Genomic DNA, 21,269 nt, shown 5'->3' with positions numbered 1-21,269 from the left:
CTTTACACAGGTACAGTTAAGATGATATAACCCCTATGTGTGGGCATATCTATACTTGTATATTCTACCTCTACTAGTATCAAGGACCTGTACACAAATATAACTGTCTACACTAGGGACTACACTAGATTGGTAAAAAGATCAGACCCCTAGCCAAAATAGTTACGCCCACTCAAACTTTGCGTATAACCGGTCTAAACAAACTTTACCAAACTCAGAGAACTTGGGAGGTAAGGTCCCATGAGAAGAAAACTTAAGACAAAAAGTAGTTCAGGAGAGCTGGCAGTTTCTCAAGGAGACAATATTAAACATACACTATCCTGAGGGGAAGGAAATATAATAAGAGGTCAATATGGCTCCCTCAGGAGCTCTTTAATGACCTGAAAATCAAAAAGGAATCCTACAAAAAGTGAAAACATGGACAGATTGCTAAGGAGTACAAAAGAATAGCACAAGCACATAAGAACAAAATCAGAAAAGCTAAGGCACAAAATGAGTTACCTCTAGCAAGGGACGTAAAAGGCAATAAGAGGTTCTTTAAATATATTAGAAGCAAAAGAGTGACAAAGGAAAGTGTAGGTCCTCTACTAAGTGGGGAAAGAGAGCTAATAACTGATGACATCAAGAAAGCTGAGGTGTTTAAAACCTGTTTTGCTTCAGTCTTCACTGAAAAGGTTAATACTGACCAGACACACAACGCAATTAATATTAACAACAAGGAGGATGGAATGCAAGCCAAAATAGGGCAAGACCAGTTTAAAGAATAATTAGATAAGTTAGATGTATTCAAGTCAGCAAGGCCTGATGAAATTCATCCTTGTACTTAAGGAACTAGCTGAAGCAATATCAGAATCATTAGCAATTATCTTTGAGAACACTTGGCGGATCAGTGAAGTTCCAGGAGACTGGAGAAAGGCAAACATTGTACTATCTTTAAAGAGGGGAACAATTTGTTCCAGTATCTTTCCAGTTATCAATCAATTTTGTAGCATCTGGAGGAAAACAGGGTTATAAGGAACAGCCAGCATGGATTTGTCAAGTATAAATCATGCCAAACCAACCAAATGTCATTCTTTGATGGGGTTACTGGCCTATGGTAGTAATAGCTATGGTATCTCTTGATTTTAGTAAGGTTTTTGAGTCTTACATGACAGTCTCATAAGCAAAGTAGGGTGGTGTGGGCTAGATTAAATTACTATAAATTGGTACACAGCTGATTGAAAGGGTAGTTATCAATGGTTTGCTGTCAAACTGGGAGGGTGCATCTAGGAGGGTCTCACAGGGGGTCAGTCCTGGGTCCAGCACTAGTCAATATTTTCATTAATGACTTGGATAATGGAGTGGAGAGTATGCTCATAAAATCTGCAGATGACACCAAACTGGGAGTGGTTGCAAGCACTTTGGACAATCAGTCTGAATTCAACAAGCTGAAATTCAATAGAGACAAGTGAAAAGTACTGTACTTTACTCAGCAAGGAAAAATCAAATGGACAACTACAAAATGAGGAATAATTGGATAGGCAATAGTACTGCTGAAAAGGATCACAAATTGAATAGCAGTCAATGTGATACAGCTGCAAAAAACACTGTATTCACCAACGTGTCAAATACAAGACGAGGTAATTGTCCCACTCTCCTTGGCACTGGTGAGGCCTCAGCTGGAGTCCTGTGTCCAGTTCTGGGCACCACACTTTAGCAAAGATGTGGACAAATTGGAAAGTGTGCAGAGAACAACAAAAATGATAAAAGGTTTAGAAAACCTGACCTATGAGGCGAGGTTAAAAAAAAACTGGGTATGTTTAGTCTTGAAGAAAAAGAAGACTAAGGGGACCTGATAAATCTTCCAGCCTATTCAGGGCTTTTATAAAGAGGACTATGATCAGTTCTCTGTCTCTGCTGAAGGTAGGACACAAATTAATGTCCAGCAAGGGAAGATTTAGGTTAGATATTAGGAAAGTTTTTTAACTGTAAGAGTTATTAAGCTCTGGAATAGGCTTTCAAGGGAGGTTATAGAATCCCCATCATTGGAGGTTTTTAAGAACAGGTTGGACAAATAATGGTCAGGGATGGTCTAGGTTTATTTTGTCCTGTCTCAGCACAGGGGGCTGGACTAGGTAACTTCTCAAGCTCCCTTCCAGCCATACATTTTGATGATTCTATAAAGCACCAAGAAAGCCCACACAACTTTTTTCTTTTTACAGCTGTTAAGTGGGAAATGACTATGGATAAAATTTTCATAAGTGCCTAAAGCTCCTAAGTCACTAAGTCCCATTAATTTTCAATTTGATACCAAAGTCTCTTTTGAAAATGGAATTTAGGGACTTACGAAAATTTTACCCAATCTTTTCAGTGCTTTGCATTGCTATGACGTAACTGCTCTGAAACGGAGTGAGCCTTGGCATGACCTAGAGTCTATGTCCACCATACCTGCCTAATGGGTGTGCCTATCACAGACATAGGCAAAGCAACTACACATTCCTTTCTTCATATGTTTGCAAAGCATTACTGGTTGAATTAAGGCTCCAAAAGGGATTCTCTTTTGAGATTCTGTGTGCTCCAGCACTTGTTTCCAAGGTAGGAGAGACCAAACTCTCTAACCTTCATAAGAAATTTTTTTAATTTCAGGACATCCTTCATTTTCAGTTGGTCAAATATTTTTGCGTGGCATTTGCTTCTGTGCTGTGGGCTTATTCTACAGCTTTATAGTCTGTGCCTGATGAGAAGTAATAGTCCTCTCCCAAAAAGCCCTCCTGGTCTACTGGCTCTTGGAACATCTCTCAAGGAGTGAGACTCCTGTACAGAAGGTCTCTTTAGAGAAGGGGAAATTACTTACCTGTAATTCTGCTTCCCTGAAAATATCTTGCAGGATTGTCACTCATCTGCCGACTTCCTCTCAGAACTTGGTGGTTACTTATTGACATTTTTTCCCTTGTACCTTTTTCATTTTCTTTACTGAAGCACTTAAAAAAAAAAAGTATGCCCAGGCTAACCTCTGAGATAACTAATGTGATTTTTATGGGGATTTAGTTAAACCAGCATAACCAGGTAGACACTTTAGTTTAAAACTGCTTATATTGGTTCAGCTTGCAACTGTACATTTACAGGTGCAAGTTAAACCCACAGAAGACTGTCTACACAGTTACACTAGTTTAATCAAAAAATTTAATTAAACAAATGCAACTTTGAGTGGAGATAAGCCCTTATACTGGTCTGGCATTAGTTTTCTTTTATGGGAGCTTTGCCTTCTGCATAATCAAAAGAATTGACTGGACCATTCAGAGAGTAGTATTTATGTTCTACATTGGGTGGCACAGGATGACTATTAGGGAAGCCTACCTCACATGTTCCACAGCTACCACTACCTTCAAGGGTCAAACAGCAACTGGAGAGCTAGGGTTGCAGTCTTGTGCTAACGAGATGGTATGTTCAGAGAACCAGGATCACAGGGAAATAATTTTTTCCTTTTAAGAATGTGCTTGAGTAGAAAAATTTGGATTATGCAATGATACATGAAGCTTAACAATAGTTGATTGTGAAGTAGCAACTACACAGAACACACATTTTAGGAAAGGATTAAAAGGATCACATTTTTCATTAGGTAATTCATTCTGCATGTAATTGCAGTGGCTATATGGCTATAGTTACTTAAGCAAAACAAAATCATTTTAGCCTAGGATAAGTTTGCATGAATTTGCTGCAGTGGTAAACAAGTATAAACTTTTGTTTGTTTGTGTGATCTTAGGCTTATCTCCATAAGGGAAGCAGAAGAGGCCAAAAAACAAGAAGCCGCTGCTGCAGAAAAAGCAGAGACGGATAATGGAGTGGTTAAAGAGCCAGAGGATTCAGCTCTACAGATTCCACTTCCTGCAAAGGAAGAAGTAGTGATTCTGCCCCAGCCAGTCATTAGCAAGGTTTCTGCAGGTGTGAAGAAAAAGAAAAAGTAACTTAGGCTGACTGTTGTAATAGTAAAGTCTGTGCTTGTTAACATTTTTAAGTATTAGATTTCCTTTCTAGGTCTGTAAAATCTAAACATTAAAATATAGGTTCCAGGAAATGAAGGCCAATACAATTATTTGTATTTGTTTACACTGGAGGGAAATTTAACTCTCCATAGTCTTCCCCCACATCCAAACTTCCCCCAACACCTCCATTTACTGATATCCTGAGCCCCCTAGAAATTGGGGAGTGTGATTATATAATTGATTGTTACATAAAACTTGTGTAAACCTTTTGAACATACAAAGCCATTCCATAAATGTACTATATGCCATATTAGGAGACATTTTTCCATTAAAAGTTAAAAGATCATTAGCGTTTCAGGTTTGTTTGTTGGCTAACTCTTGTAACCATGTGACTGCATAGTCTGAATGGAATTTAAAACTATACAACCTGCATGAGGTTTTTGCTTATCACACCTATTTTATGTACACTGGCATGTAAGGAACCCAGATATTTCACTCGTGTAAAGTAAACCTTTGGGCTTAATCCTGCATCATGTGATTTCAGTGGGACAACTACTAAGATCAGGCCCTTATCCTTTTCACTTCTTTTATTGTTAAAGCAGCAGCCTCTGTCAACTTATACAGGAGAGGAACAGGTTAGTTTACTTGTGTAGTATGGAAGAACTGGTGCAGTGTAGCTTCTACATGCTTGTGATTCCGAGACCACCATTTTAGGTAACTCAATATCCTTTACTGTGGGTGCCACTTCAGACTCAGATGATAGAGTTAACATCAAGTACCTTCCCCTCTCTTTTACATGCTAATGTGTAGAAAAACAATTTAAATCCCCACACTCAAATCTACTCTATTATGCAAGTGAGCATAGAAGGGGAACAAAAGGGCCCTTAAAATTGTAACAATTATTAATTTTATTGTCCAGTAAAATATTAACATAACAATATTAGAGAAATGGAATGGTACAGTTGAATTATCAGACTGGTTTTAATTAGTTTGCCCATAAATATTTTAAAATCTAAAAATCTTATGATCAGAGTTTACAGCTTCAGTAGAAATTTGATTCTTACAAAGCAAGTATTGCTTTACTATTGTCATTATTCCAGTCAATAATATGACTAATAACCCTTCATGTTAAACAAAAATGTGTCTGACATTTGTAGATTTTTTTTCACTAAATCAGCCCTTTGCAGATCAATCCAGGAAGAAGATATTATTGAACTGTGTTGCACAAAGCTTCTTTACTTCTTCTGTTTAAAAAAAAAAAAGGAGAGGGGGATTTCAGAAACTGCACACAGTATCACAACATATTATCTAAACACCCTGATTTTGAAAGAAGACTTAACACTAACTGTATCCAGGGGAAAAAATTACGTTTGTTAGGGTTTTCTGCTTTTAAAACATGTTCTCACTCTTTAAAAAAAAAAAAAAAAAGTGTCCTGGTGCATATCAACTTCTTATTTCTATTTTCAGTAAGAGAAGGGTGGGTCAATTTTGTTCAGCAGGCCCAGTCTGAAAATTCACATATCAGTCTTTTCATGCCAAATATGGAGTTAGCTTCTATCCTGTTTTCACAGAAAAAAAGAACTTTTCTTGTTAAACAAGTCTTCCTTAATTATTAGAACAGGGATTCTCAAACTGTGGGTCGTGACCCTACAGTGGGTCATGACCCTGTTTTAATGGGGTTGCCAGGGCTGGCATTAGAGTGCTGGGGCCCACGGCTGAAGCCAAAGCCCAAGGACTTTCGCCCTGGGTGGTGAGGCTCAGTTTACAGGCTGCCTGGCCCGGGGCGGGGCTCAGGCTTTGGTCCCCCCTTCTGGGACCATGTAGTAATTTTTGTTATCAGAAAGGGGTCGCAGTGCAACGAAGTTTGAGAACCACTGGATTAGAAGAAATATTGATTAATCAATATTATTTCAGTAAGGAAATTGATTTAAGTCTTTTGTTTTGTGCTCCCCTACTTCCTTCTCACAGAGAAGATTAATTTCCAGTACAATATTTTTAGCGATTGCTTTGTAATTTAGGTGCAGCACTATAATTACGGTATAAACCAGGGATCAGCAACTTTTGGCATGAGGCCTGCCAGGGTAAGTCCTCTAGTGGGCCAGGCCGGTTTGTTTACCTGCCGCGTCCGCAGGTTCGATCAATCACAGCTTCCACTGGCTGCGGTTCGCTGCTCCAGGCCAATGGGGGCTGCGGGAAGCAGCAGCCAGCACATCCCTCGGCCCGCGCCGCTTCCCGCAGCCCCCAAAGTCAGACCAAAGGTCCATCTAGCCCAGTATCCTGTCTGCCGACAGTGCCCTGTGCCAGGTGCCGCAGAGGGAATGAACAGAACAGGTGAACACCAAGTGATCCATCCCCTGTTGCTCATTCCCAGCTCCTGGCAAACAGAGGCTAGGGACACCATTGCTGCCCGTCTTGACTAATAGCCATTGATGGACCTATCCTCCATGAATATATCTAGTTCTTTTTTGAACCCTGTTAAGGTCTTGTCCTTCACAACATCCTCTGGCAAGGAGTTCCACAGGTTGACTGTGTTGTGAAGAAATACTTTATTTGTTTTAAACCTGCTGCCTATTAATTTCATTTGTTGAACCCTAGTTTTGTGTTATGAGAAGTAGTAAACAACACTTCCTTATCTACTTCCTCTACACCAGTCATGATTTTATAGACCTCCATCATATCTCCCCTTAGCTGTCTCTTTTCCAAGCTGAAAAGTCCCAGTCTTATTAGTCTCTCCTAATACGGAAGCCATTCCATACTCCTAATAATTTTTGTTGCCCTTTTCTGAACTTTTTCCAATTCCAATATATCTTTTTTGGGGCGACCACATCTGCACACAGTATTCAAGATGTGGACGTACCATGGATTTATATAGAGGCAACATGATATTTTCTGTCCTATTAACTAACCCTTTTCTTAATTATTCCCAGTATTCTCTTCGCTTTTTTGACTGCTGTTGCACGTTGAGTGGATGTTTTCAGAGAACTATCCACAATGACTCCAAGATCTCTGAGTGGCAACAGCTAATTTAGACCCCATCATTTTATATATATAGTTGGGATTATGCTTTCCAATATGCATTACTTTGCATTTATCAACATTAAATTTCATCTGTCATTTTGTTGCCCAGTCACCCAGTTTTGAGAGATCCTTTTGTAGCTCTTTGCAGTCTGTCGGGGTCCTAACTATCTTTAGTAATTTGATATCATCTGCAAATTTTGCCACCTCACTATTTACCCCTTTTCCCAGATCATTTATACACTTTGTGCATTTGACAGCACTTTAGGTATAGCAAGTTTGTCTCCCTCATTTCTGTGCATCTTCTGCACAGAAGCAAGGAGAGAGGAAAAAACAATTATAAATAGAGAAGTAGGGCTGTAAAAGCATAATAATTAGCAGGAAGGTCAGGCAGGGGCAGATGTAGAAACAAACTATTTTTATCTCATAAAAAAACCTGTCTAGTTTTCAAGTTGATATTGCCCCATAATGTTCTCATTTTTTATCCAAATCAATTGGGCTAAAGGTAATATTGATGCATGTTTCTTCATGTACTTGGTATATCTTAAATTACAGTGTAAAACTGAAGCAGAAAAGCACTTTGAGAGAAAAACAGAATTTTAATACTAATAATCTTAATGACGAATTCCCTTTGTGAACATATTTTACCTTGACTTATAAAAGACAAATTCAGAAAAGTAGGCATTTTAGCCTCCTGGAAATAAAATAAAGCACTTCATTTATTAAATATTCCAAAATTAAATTTCAACAGAGCACTCCCATTAATGGCAAGGAATAAGATAATGGGCATTGAATCATCGTTAAGAACATCAACTTAAAGTCTGCTGAATATTTATGATGATTTCGTTGCCATGCAAAACATGGAAGGGAGACTTAAAGCCTTAGGCAAGCTGATCTGGTCTAGCATAGAAAAAATCCCCCATTAAGTGTATCTTATATAAAATAGAAAACTACAAATCCACTGATAAGCATTTTAGTAACACCAACAGTATTTAAAAATAGCAAAAATAAAAAAATCCTTACCATTAACTTCAATCAGGTTTGCATTTTTTTGATTCAAAATAACATACAGTTCCCGTTGATCAGACTTTTTCCCAACCACCCAGTAGTCACTCATTGCCTTCACAATGATTTCCTCATCCTCATCAACTCTGAAAGAAATTGGATAAAACAAACCTTAGGAAAATTTGTAGCAACATCAAAAATAATGGACTCGATAGGCAAAATAAATAACTTACATTACAAGCAACAATACTGAAGTAAAGAACAAGAAAACCAGCAAATAGAGCAGCTTTAGAAATTGTTTAACTGTCCTAAGGGTTATGAATAAACTATAGGTTTCAGAGTAACAGCCGTGTTAGTCTGTATTCGCAAAAAGAAAAGGAGTACTTGTGGCACCTTAGAGACTAACCAATTTATTTGAGCATGAGTTTTCGTGAGCTACAGCTAGCTCATGAAAACTCATGCTCAAATAAATTGGTTAGTCTCTAAGGTGCCACAAGTACTCCTTTTCTTTTTGCGAATAAACTATATGTGAACTGAATAGCTGATCTCGCAGGTTGCTGTGACATTGCATAATTGACAGAAAATCAAAAATGAGCAGGTGTGCTCAACTCAGGAGATATAAATACTGCAAGCCAGTGCCAGCATAGCCTGCACAATCTCCATTTGGGAGGATTTAATCACGAGGAAGCAAGCCAACCACTTATTTAGTCTACTAGTCAACCAAACATCAGTTCTTTGAAGGAAGCTGCTTGGTGTCCACAGTTGCCAGCTTTCACGTGGTAGCACCCTGATTTTCACAATAAGGCCAAAACAAGCCAATCCCTAAGAACCCCAACACTATGTGACTAGATCCCCCTGGTGTGCAGTCTGGGACTATAGTGGGCCCGCTGTGCATCCCTGACTCTTTCCTCCCTAGCCCCTGCTTGCCAGGAGCTGATCAAAAAAACGAAGGAATAAGCTACAAGCTCACAAACCAATTAAGCCAAAAACAAGCTCAATTTCTGCGGTTTCACGGGTTTGGCGTGTCTGTTGGTGTCTCTACAGCCAAAAGGAAAACAGTGCTTGCTGTATACAATACACAGCATTATATCAGCTTCATATGGATAATGGGAACAGGGAAGAGACAAAAAAACAAATAAGCATTCAAGAATTTTCTATCGCTAAACCAGGATTAAAGCAGGTTGGATGCTGGTTACAGTCTTAATCAACATAGTTTTCTACAGTAATTGTAGACTTAGAAAGGCCAGTTATAATACACCACCTCTCTTCCTCTTCATTATTTTCAAATCCATCTCACATAGGTGACCAGATAGCAAGTGTGAAAAATCGGAGTGGGGAGTAATAGTTGCCTACATAAGATAAAGCTCCTAATATAGAATCACAGAATATCAGGGTTGGAAGGGACCTCAGGAGGTCATCTAGTTCAACCCCCTGCTCAAAGCAGGACCAATCCCCAATTTTTGCCCCAGATCCCTAAATGGCCCCCTCAAGGATTGAACTCACAACCCTGGGTTTAGAAGGCCAATGCTCAAACCACTGAGCTATCCCTCTCCCCATATCGGGGTATCTGGTCATCCTAATTGCACAGTTTATTCATGTGGAGACATTCTTATCTTCCAGCCATCTTTTCTGCTGTATGTGAACATCCCAACTCTGAAAATCATAAGAACATATTCTCTAAAAAACTCTCCTCTTTTCTGCTGCCCACCTGCTAGCTAGTGTTTCCCCATTTTGTCTCTTCTTCACACTCCTCTTTCATGTAAATTTTGCTCCTGTTTGTTCCCTCCTACCTGTGGCCTGCTTTCTTCAAGAGCATTGATGGGAATATAGCATGGAATACAATAGCTCCAAGCAACACATGGAACAGCAGAACACCAAACACAGACAAGCGTTGATTCCACCATCACAGGAGAAACTAATACATTTTTTTTCAAATAAGTACTTGGATTTAGTGTTTTATTATAAGCACTATTTTAAAGAGTTTCATATGTTAATTAGTAAGCAAATGTGGGATAATATACCCTCAAAATTAGGTTTCATCCTGATCTCTAATAGTCAGAGACTGACTTAAACCCTGAAGCATAAGGTTTAAATCCCTTCCAAAATTGGTTATTAATTATAACTGTGGATGTTCTTGATATCCACAGAAGTATCCAATCCCTTTTTGAAATCTAGCCCAACATCTCAGCGACATGAAAATTCACAAAAGAAACAGACCCGAAGGGTGGGACAGGACAGACATTTCAATGTATCAAACTGGCTACAGTGATACAGATGAAAGAAAAATCTGCTCTATATCACTTATTCCCCAATTTTATATATTCAGTAATTGTATGTATATATACATAAATGAAAAACCAGGATAATTCAGTAGTTGAACACTGCTAAAAGCTGAGGCCTATTTGACAGAAGGAAAAATGTAAATAAGATTACCTAGTAAAATCACTGTTGATATCACCTAGAATCTTCATGAGGTCAGGGTGAATGGACGTGAGGGATACACTGGGTGTTTTCCTCATGTGAATTGTACTTTTCTCTGCCAAGTTCATATGATTGAAATAGATAAACTTAAACTGAGGTTCCTTCTCAGACCTAGGAAAACAAGTTAAAGAAAATGGTGACTATGTGGTCTTTGTGAAATGTGTGTACGTAAGTCACAGTTCACTAATCCATGCACAACATGAAATCCATGATCAGGTACCTTATCACCATACTGAGACATTGTGCATACATTACCATTAGGCTTGGCAGAATTTGATTTTCTTTTTTTTCTAATTTTGACCATTTATATCATTTATTTTTAAGATTTTTTTTAACTGTTGCTGGAAATTGAGAGGGCATGTGCGAAGGGTTGGAGTTAGGGCAGCTTGGCAGGGGGCTCCCTGCACAACTGAGAGGCCCATGACACCAGGATGCAAGGTGAGGGGGAGGCTGCGGCCCTGGCTCAGGGGAGCAGAGACCTCAGGCCAGGGCTGTGATGAGGATGACAAAACCCTGGCCACAGGGTGCTGCTGAACAGTTCCGGACCAGGGATGGAACCATTCAGCAGCAGGGTGACCTCCCCCATGGCCAGGGTCTGTTGTTTCTTCCTCACCACAGTCCTGACTGGGGGTCTCTGCTCTGCCCCACCAGAACTGAACCCTTCCCCACACCTTGTGCCTCCAGGGATCGGGTGTCACCAGTTCTGGCAGCTCAGGGAGCTCCCTGCAGCCCTACTGTCACATGACAGCAGGGCTGCAGAGGGCCCCCTGAGCTGCCACAGTGCTGGTGACAGGGAAAAAGGGGGCAAGGATACAATTCTGCCAACTTTTAGTGATCAATATTTTTTTTTAGTTGATTTACCAACTTCTATCAATTGAAATTGAATCCTGCCATGCCTAACTACTTTTCAAGACCAGTGGCAGGGTTGACAGACTGTTTTTGAATAGCCATTGAAATGAAAAAACATTTAGACCTCCAAAACACTGACACCATAAGAGAGACCTACATAAATTCCTAGTACAGGAAAGAGAATAAAATTGCGTCTGCCTAATGGCATTTTCTGCTCTTACCAGGACTCACCCACTGGTGAGGGACATCAGAACATCTCCCTTTCTCTTTCACTAGCTCTTTGAGTTCTCCCACTGGGCCCATGATCTCACACCATTGGTGGGTTTGAACCCCAGCTGGTTGCTGGATTGGTTGGCTACTCTGGGGAGACAGCATATAGGGAGTGGGGATCCTTGCTGCCTCCCTAAAGAGGAGTCAACTGTTGACTTGGTTGGGTGCTGTGTCACTAATTTGTTTCATAAGGGATTTCCCTAGAACTGTACCAGTGTTTCATTGACTCTCATATTTAATATCAGGAAAAGCTTCCCCTCCTTCCCAGAATGGCCAAGCCAATGAGAGTTTTTCACCCTCCTTGGTGGATTCGGGCATGAGATGATCTCCCTTTCCCAGTTTGGTAAGTCAAGACTTAAATTTAAGTCACTGATATTGGTTTTGGTGATGGCTTCAACAATTATAATCAGGGAAGGTTTGCTGCAGCAGTTGGCACTTCAGGTTACATATTCAATTGTTTGGAACTGTCTCATCTAGGCTAGGTGTCATATGGCAGTTTACTCACTATCACCTTAGCAGACCAGCAAATGGCTCAAACATCTGGATATCTTGATCCCTATTATGTCACGCAACTGCATTAGTGTAAAAAGAAACCATATAAGGTTATCAGGGCACTGCTGCATTAAAATGTTAAGGGAGAGTTAATAAGATGATCTTCCTTTGCTTTAATCCCTCAATGACACAAAAAAACAAGTATTTAGTGATTTAATAGGTTGGCACCATTGCAAGCATATTTTATTTGACTCACTGCAATTCTGCCAGTTTAGTACAGTCACCACACACCAAAGTAAGTGTGTATGTATCTTTGGTATGATTGAGTCATCCTTAGAACAGCAATACTGTAGGAAACCAACAAATACTCCATTAGAGTAGATTAGAGTGGTGCTATTATATAAAACAGCACTTTTCTTTTAACATAAAACACAAAAGGAACTAGAGAAAAGCAAACCCACTACGTAAAATCCAGCAATGATTTATTCTGGGCTTTTAAGAGTTAGACAAAAGGAATAAAGATTTCAATAGTCCCAGACCTCTATAGCCTTGAACTGTTAGTTTCTTGCAAGATGGCACAGTACTCTTGGTAAAGTATAAGACTTGTAGCTGTATTTTGCTATCTAAATTTTTTGAGCAAGTGTGCATGTTGTTATAGATGAGGCTTATAGAGCTGCATATTAAGGTTGCCTGACACTTCCCATTATAACATTCTGTTTTAAGTTGCTTATAACTTTGCCAAACTTTAACCATTTGGACTGAAATTTTACGTCAGGTGTCTGCCTCAATCTGAATTGCACTGGAAAATTTTGGTTCAGCTGTTTCCAAGAAAGAGGGTATGGAAAAAATGTTTTGCCCACATTAAAATACTTCTGGAAACCTTTTCTTTGAGAAATTATTGAAATTTGGCAGGGAATAGTCTTTGTGTTAGTGATGTGCTTTTTACCATCCGCATGAAGATCTGTCCAAATTTGACCAAGTTATAAGCCTTTGAAAAACTGTGGTTTGCATATGCTCAAAAGAGGCTTAGATTTTTAGCAGCTAAATTCCCTGAAGAGTCAGTTGCACACTGGGCACGCTCCAGTCCAGGGCTGAAGGAGTGAAGCTGGACTTTTCACACCATTGCAGCTCTGGGCCATGCTGGGTCTGGGCACATGAACAGAGAGCAAGGAGACTGTCTCAGTGACCACCCCTGCTGGGCTCAGGGAGCACGGAGGAGGAGGCTGTGACTCGAATGCAGGGTAGACAAGAGCTGGGCCTGCCGTGGGATGGAGGGAAGATGGCTGGGGGGGTTGGACAGGAAAGATTGGGATTGGCTGGACAAGACCACAGGAAGCTGGGAGGGGGAGACAAACTGGCTGGGCAAGGGGACTAGGACCTGGAGCCAGGGAGGAAAAAACAGGGAGGGGAAAGAGACTGTGAGCCAGTAGGTGAAGGGAAGGAGGTGAGGGGGGGGGAAGGGAGACATATCTAATGTGGGCCAGGGTGTGGGGGAAGAAATGAGATTGGCAGAGCAAAGAAATTGGGACAAGGGGCTGTGGGCGGAGAATGGGACACAGATTGGATAAGGAGTCTAGGGAGAGAGATTGCGACTTGCAGCCAAGTGTGGATGTGGGAGGTGGCAGCAGCAGCAAGAGGTCAGTGAATGGGAGAGAGAGAGAGATTGGATGAAGAGCGAGAGCAGGGGAACTGTTATTGGTTGCATAAGGAAATTCAGGACAAGGAGCTAGGGGTGGTGGGGGGGAGGATTGGGAATGACTGGGCAAGGAGACAGACTGGGAGCGGGAGGAAACTGGAATGGGAGGCTGGAAGGGTAAGACTAAGACTGGTTGGGCAAGGAGACTAGGACTGGGATGAGAAGCCTGAGGAGTGGAGACTGGGACTGGCTAAATGAGAAAAATGGGACTGGGATAAGGAGCCACAGGCAGGGAGAAGACAGGACCGGGACAAGATGGAGGGGATAGAGTAGAAGGGTTCAAGCCTGAGGAGTGGGGAGGGACGAACAGGCAGAAGAGAGTGCAAACCCACTAGACACACTCCATCCAGAGCTTGGAATGGAACCTAAGAGTCCTGAGTCTCACCATTCCTCTGCTGGCAGTAAGTACATGAAACACAGTGGCAAAGCTTACCACCTCCCTCTAATGTTGCTTCACATATAAGATGACAACCTACTACTGCAATCTGTTACTCTGTTAGCTCACATGGCCTGTGTGGTGGATCTAAAGTTCCAATCCTGCCGATCATCCAGGTAGTTTTCAATAGGATGCCACATGATGGAATTTCTTTTTTCAGTTTGCTTTTTAAAGACCTAGGAAATGCTAAAAGAACATTAAAGGCTGCAAAGTCAAGCACTAAACAGTTAGGAAAAGGGGTAGAGGGCCTGTGGAAAAAACAGTATGTGATTACGTAATTAAAGACAGTAGCATAATGCATACGTACAAGGGGCAGAATTAAGGTTGCAGAGGCAACCTTAATTCTGGCATCTCCTAACTTTTGAGTGCTTGACTTGCCACTCAAATAATGTTATTTTAACATCGATTTTTTGTGTCTACATGACATACAATATACAGGGAAAGGTTATGTAATGCACTGGCTAATGTGCATGTTGCTCTTTTCTACTCCATACAATGTCAGATATCTGCAGCTGCCACCCTTGAGAGACTGACCTACGTAGGGTAATGCCTAATACTACTCAGAGATAATATTCTTCTTGAGCTCCAGTGGCAGCAGTCCTTCTAATATCAGTGTGGTCCACATCATAATATCTGAGCATCTGATACATACAAGGAACTTTCCTCATAACTCCTCTAGGAAGTAGGTAAGTATAATTATCTCATTTTATAGATAAAGAAATGAGGCACAAAAATAAATAAATAAATAAGTGATTTGTCTAAGGTGTCAAGACAGCCTGTGGCAGACCTGGGAATTGAACTGAGGTCTCCTGAGTCCCAGCCTGGTGCCTTATTCACAAGGCTGTGCCTCCTCTCTGTAGAGAGGAACGACCCAGGTTCTGATCTTGATACTGCATACTACACTGTCTGCATGTGCATATCCATGGATTTGTAATAAATTAAATTACATAGCCAATATATTTTATCTAAACTGAAAGTCCTCACCTTGTCTACTCAAAAATATAAATGTCATGGCCCTTATTTACCTAAATGAAAAATATCATCCCAGTGTATTTTTTTACACTATACACCATCAGTTTGAGAAAAACAAAGTCTCAGAAAGTCAAGAGGAAGGTCACCACAAAACTTGCTACATTGTCTATAGTCTGCTATGGCTGACTACCTGCTGCCCAGTTGGGCTTACAGGAAGGCACCTGCTGGGCGAAAGGAAGGGAAGGGTTTACAAAGGGAGAGAGACAGCAGCAGCTGTTCTCCTGTCTACCTCCCTGGGCTGAGAGAAGTCCACAGGTAGCAGCCTTTCCCCTGCGGCTCTCTCCTCCATTATAAGGCTCAGGTGCCTACCCTTCAGGCCAGCTGGGCAGCAGCTAATTAGCCTCAGGTGCATTGGAACCTGCTCCCACTTAAAGGGACCAGTCACACTGGCAGTGTGATGAAGGTAGGTAATCAGAAAGGCTCCTTTCCGGTTTTGGGGTTAGCCTTTGGGAAGATGTTCAAGAACAAGCCATCCTCACACAATGTTTGAGTGGCAAACTAAGTTTTCATTGAAGTCAGCCAAAAATGTTCACAAAGTGGAGGAACAAGACAATAAATGTACAGCATGTGGCCCATGCAAGAAAATCCTCTCACTCTTTGTCTATAAGTTTCTACAAGTGACCCTGGCGTTATGCAGCGCATTGAGGGAGCAGAGGATTATTGTCTACATTGATCTCTATTTGTATGATCCATTTAGAATTCTAGTCTTGCAAGAAAACAAGCCGCCACATCAGTACATCTTCTCTAGCAGTTCCATTTTTTTTTTTTTTTGCAGGCGGAGTAGAGGAAAATGAATTGAATAAGTATAGGCAGCACAATGGGCCCTTAAAGCTTCCTTAGCCGGGCAGCTGGGGATTCCCCTGGAAGCACAGAGATGGCATCAGCTGCTCTATGACACACTCTATCCCCTTCAGCCACAGTGATGGCCAGAACGTTGCTGCACTCCGGCTGATGTAATGGTACCATGGTTACTGTAATTTACAGCAGGCGTCAAATGTTACCCAGCAGCCCAAAGGATCAGAGGAATACAAAAGTGGTTTAAAATGCCTCTACCCTGCTCCCAGTTGGGCCCTACACTGAACACAGCTTGGCTGGATAGAAGGATAGGAGTCGGAGGCAATACTCCCTTAGCAAGCCCATGAGTTGGGTGCCTGAAGAAATAAGATTGTCAAGGCATTATCACCTTTACCTTTTAAACAAAACCTCCTCTTGTCTGCCCAAATAATGATGGGGCCCCACAGCTGAAGCAGCCTTTGGGCAAGTATATTTTCTAGTAAAAGGTGCCAATAAACTACTTATTTTGTACATCTAAGACCTTAAAAGATTAGGTAGCACCTAAGCCTCAGCAATTTTATTTTTTTCAAACTTACGAGGAAATCAAAGTTAAAATGCCCCTGCCCCCCACTTTTCTGCATTCCATGGGTCCTATTGCAAAGAATCAGAGACAGAAACTCCTTCAGAGTAATTGGATTTTCTCGGAAGTTACAGAATCTACTTTTATTTAGACTCCTTGTTAAAAATGATCTGAAGAATTTCCAATTACTTTAGGTCCTGTCCACATTAGCTTCAGAACAACAATAGGTACAACCAGATTCCTGGTTCTGATCCAGTGTGGATAGGACCTTAGAATTAAATACTAGATACTTCCACCAAGGGAAATGGGGAGATGCATACTCAATTTAAAATTTGCAAGACATGGGAAGGGGGAAAAATAAGTCCTCGTTCTCCTGCTCCCACTCGAGAGGATACATCAATGTCTGTTATGCTGCTAATGTTGCACACCCCAACAAAACCCTCATTGCAGACTAAAAATGGACTATTGGGATCAGGTAATTAATTTGCACATGAAAAATTACCACAAAACCTCACAGGAATTGCCTGACCACTGAGTCTGAATGCCCCTCTGCCCTAGCTATTTGGGGTAGGCAGTATATTCTACAGTTGTTGGACTTTTCCTTTTAATTATTTGCAGGTTTCCTTTAAAACAGTTAAAACTTTGATAATTAGTTGGGTAGCAAAAGAGTAGCAATTGTAAGATTGTAAGAATAAACATGTGCAAAAGGCCTTGCCAAAAGCAAAATGAACCTTAACCACACAAGCACCTAAATAAAATTGTAACTTTTATAAAAACTAGTGCAGTTCCCCCAGGGCACTTAAATATGTGACAATGGATGCTCTATAAATGTCTAAGATACATATGGACAGATATAACTTCTTATAAAATATACATGTTAATTCAAAGAGAACGCTCTTAAAATATATACTCATATTGTTACCCTTATTGAAGCAGTCATTAAAACAGACTTTGAGCTACCTGGTGACGGTTTGCAATAGGAACATAAAGATAGTACAAACCCTGATATCCTTTTGTTGATGTTGTATTGTTCACATATGTCTGATGCTAATACTGTGAGTTGAGGCCCAACAATGCTGTCCAGTTTACGGCAAAAATCCAGTGTAGGTTGCATTGAGGCTATGAAGCAGTTTTAAAAAGATAATGAGTTTTTTCCTAACAGTACATGAGGTCTATACTATTTTGTGCCAAAAAGGCAAACATGTTCTTTTGTAGCTAACTTTAAACATTTATAAGAATCTTGGATCATATTCTGCTGTCAGTTACACCCAAGAAATCTCATCAACATCCAGGGGGCTTCCATGGAGTAACTGAGGGCAAAATAGCATCCCTTTTATACCATCAAGCAAAACACAGTATAAATAATCTAATTGACTAAGAAGTTGGTGAAAGCATCCACACAGAGCAAACTAACATACAAGACTATAACAAATGAATATTTTGCAACAGCAAAATCAGGCTAGATTTATGTTTGATAATGTTTTGGTAAGGAGATAGTACAGAAAAAGTTGTCAAAAGAAAAGAATTTAATCTCCATGGTTTATTTCAAATCATACAAATATATACCTACCATCAATCATAAAACAGACAGCTGCACTCATGGCCTGAAACAAACCAAAACAAAAACAATTACAAAATAAATTTTCTTCCCTCAACTTCACCAATACATTCACTGTAGAAGTCATTTATTGTATACCAGTTAAATTTTGAAAATGCCTTAAGTCACAGTAAAGCTAGCATGTTAACAGTAAAACCTTTGCTCCCATGAGCCTATATATGATACCCAATTTTCCATATTACATCAGTCCTACACAAGGTTTTTAAATCAGCTATTCATGGGGGCTTTGAGAAGTACTGTGCTACTCTGCAGGAATTTAAATGTAACCTGGCTAGGGCATTGCCTACACACAAAATTTGCACTTAGCCCTGGTCTACACTAGGACTTTAGGTCGAATTTAGCAGCATTAAATCAATGTAAACCTACACCCGTCCACACGATGAAGCCCTTTATTTCGACTTAAAGGGCTCTTAAAATCAATTTCCTTACTCCACCCCTGACAAGTGGATTAGCGCATAAATCGGCCTTGCCGGCTCGAATTTGGGGTACTGTGGACACAATTCGACGGTATTGGCCTCCGGGAGCTATCCCAGAGTGCTCCATTGTGACCGCTCTGGACAGCATCTCAACTCAGATGCACTGGCCAGGTAGACAGGAAAAGAACCGCGAACTTTTGAATCTCATTTCCTGTTTGGCCAGCGTGGCAAGCTGCAGGTGACCATGCAGAGCCCATCAGCAGAGGTGACCATGATGGAGTCCCAGAATCTCAAAAGAGCTCCAGCATGGACCGAACGGGAGGTACGGGATCTGATCGCTGTATGGGGAGAGGAATCTGTGCTATCAGAACTCCGTTCCAGTTTTCGAAATGCCAAAACCTTTGTCAAAATCTCCCAGGGCATGAAGGACAGAGGCCATAACAGGGACCCGAAGCAGTGCCGCGTGAAACTGAAGGAGCTGAGGCAAGCCTACCAGAAAACCAGAGAGACGAACAGCCGTTCCGGGTCAGAGCCCCAAACATGTCGTTTCTATGATGAGCTGCATGCCATTTTAGGGGGTTCAGCCACCACTACCCCAGCCGTGTTGTTTGACTCCTTCAATGGAGATGGAGGCAATACGGAAGCAGGTTTTGGGGACGAAGAAGATGATGATGATGATGAGGTTGTAGATAGCTTACAGCAAGCAAGCGGAGAAACCGGTTTTCCCGACAGCCAGGAACTGTTTCTCACCCTGGACCTGGAGCCAGTACCCCCCAAAGCCACCCAAGGCTGCCTCCTGGACCCAGCAGGCGGAGTAAGGGACCTCCGGTATTTTATCTTTTAAAATACTATACATGGTTTAAAAGCAAGCATGTGAAAGGATTACTTTGCCCTGGCATTCGTGGCTCTCCTCGATGTACTCCCAAAGCCTTTGCAAAAGGTTTCTGGGGAGGGCAGCCTTATTGCGTCCTTCATGGTAGGACACTTTACCACTCCAGGCCAGTAACACGTACTCGGGAATCATTGTACAACAAAGCATTGCAGTGTATGTTTGCTGGCGTTCAAACAACATCCGTTCTTTATCTCTCTGTGTTATCCTCAGGAGAGTGAGATATAATTCATGGTCACCTGGTTGAAATAGAGTGCTTTTCTTCAGGGGACACTCAGAGGAGCCCATTCCTGCTGGGCTGTTTGCCTGTGGCTAAACAGAAATGTTCCCCGCTGTTAGCCAAAGGGAGGGGGGAGGGTTGAGGGGGTAGCCACGCGGTGGGGGGAGGCAAAATGCGACCTTGTAATGAAAGCACATGTGCTATGTATGTAATGTTAACAGCAAGGTTTACCCTGAAAGAGTGTAGCCACTGTTTTATAAAATGTGTCTTTTTAAATACTGCTGTCCCTTTTTTTTTTTCTCCACCAGCTGCATGTGTTTCAATGATCACAGGATCTTCTCCTTCCCAGAGGCTAGTGAAGCTTAGAAAGAAAAAAAAACGCACTCGAGATGAAATGTTCTCCGAGCTCATGCTGTCCTCCCACACTGACAGAGCACAGATGAATGCGTGGAGGCAAATAATGTCAGAGTGCAGGAAAGCACAAAATGACCGGGAGGAGAGGTGGCGGGCTGAAGAGAGTAAGTGGCGGGCTGAAGACAGGACTGAAGCTCAAATGTGGCGGCAGTGTGTTGAGAGGAGGCAGGAGTCAATGCTGAGGCTGCTGAAGGACCAAACCAGTATGCTCCAGTGTATGGTTGAGCTGCAGCAAAGGCAGCTGGAGCACAGACTGCCACTACAGCCCCTGTGTAACCAACCGCCCTCCTCCCCAAGTTCCATAGCCTCCACACCCAGACACCCAAGAACGCGGTGGGGGGGCCACCGGCCAACCAGCCACTCCGCCACAGAGGATTGCCCAAAAAAAAGAAGGCTGTCATTCAATAAATTTTAAAGTTGTAAACTTTTAAAGTGCTGTGTGGCATTTTCCTTCCCTCCTCCACCACCCCTCCTGGACTACCTTGGTAGTCATCCCCCTATTTGTGTGATGAATGAATAAAGAATGCATGAATGTGAAGCAACAATGACTTTATTGCCTCTGCAAGTGGTGATCGAAGGGAGGAGGGGAGGGTGGTTAGCTTACAGGGAAGTAGAGTGAACCAAGGGGCGGGGGGGTTCATCAAGGAGAAACAAACAGAACTTTCACACCGTAGCCTGGCCAGTCATGAAACTGGTTTTCAAAGCTTCTCTGATGCGTACCGCGCCCTCCTGTGCTCTTCTAACCGCCCTGGTGTCTGGCTGCGCGTAACCAGCAGCCAGGCGATTTGTCTCAACCTCCCACCCCGCCATAAACGTCTCCCCCTTACTCTCACAGATATTGTGGAGCACACAGCAAGCAGTAATAACAGTGGGAATATTGGTTTCGCTGAGGTCTAACCAAGTCAGTAAACTGCGCCAGCGTGCCTTTAAACGTCCACATGCACATTCTACCACCATTCTGCACTTGCTCAGCCTGTAGTTGAACAGCTCCTGACTACTGTCCAGGCTGCCTGTGTTCGGCTTCATGAGCCATGGCATTAAGGGGTAGGCTGGGTCCCCAAGGATAACTGTAGGCATTTCAACATCCCCAACAGTTATTTTCTGGTCTGGGAATAAAGTC

The 21,269-nt window shown here is 41.7% G+C and overlaps 2 protein-coding genes across 12 annotated transcripts in view; one reads left to right on the top strand and one right to left on the bottom strand.

The window, feature by feature from the left end:
- Nucleotides 1-4,308, top strand: part of LOC125643506 (radial spoke head 10 homolog B) — a 37,046-nt gene extending 32,738 nt beyond the window's left edge. For 9 of the 10 annotated variants that reach the window (XM_048866206.2, XM_048866205.2, XM_048866202.2 and 6 more), the window contains one exon: nucleotides 3,743-4,308. In XM_048866206.2, coding sequence (XP_048722163.2) covers nucleotides 3,743-3,944 — 202 coding nt within the window. In that variant the 3' untranslated portion in view covers nucleotides 3,945-4,308. The remainder of the gene's footprint in view (nucleotides 1-3,742) is intronic. The other variant, XM_048866208.2, reaches the window with a different exon arrangement.
- A 538-nt stretch (nucleotides 4,309-4,846) lies between these two features.
- CCZ1 (CCZ1 vacuolar protein trafficking and biogenesis associated) overlaps nucleotides 4,847-21,269 on the bottom strand; it is a 36,947-nt gene continuing 20,524 nt past the window's right edge. For both annotated transcript variants that reach the window (XM_075132702.1, XM_048866209.2), the window contains exons 11-15: nucleotides 18,163-18,196; nucleotides 17,594-17,711; nucleotides 10,416-10,574; nucleotides 8,001-8,128; nucleotides 4,847-5,206 (exon numbers count right to left, since the gene is read on the bottom strand). In XM_075132702.1, the coding sequence (XP_074988803.1) occupies nucleotides 5,151-5,206; nucleotides 8,001-8,128; nucleotides 10,416-10,574; nucleotides 17,594-17,711; nucleotides 18,163-18,196 (495 nt within the window). In that variant the 3' untranslated portion in view covers nucleotides 4,847-5,150. The remainder of the gene's footprint in view (nucleotides 5,207-8,000; nucleotides 8,129-10,415; nucleotides 10,575-17,593; nucleotides 17,712-18,162; nucleotides 18,197-21,269) is intronic.

This window comes from Caretta caretta, chromosome 10, assembly GCF_965140235.1.
Source record: "Caretta caretta isolate rCarCar2 chromosome 10, rCarCar1.hap1, whole genome shotgun sequence".
Classification (NCBI taxonomy): domain Eukaryota; kingdom Metazoa; phylum Chordata; order Testudines; family Cheloniidae; genus Caretta; species Caretta caretta.
Note: the sequence above shows the minus strand (reverse complement) of the source record. Positions and strands in the feature narration are given on the sequence as shown.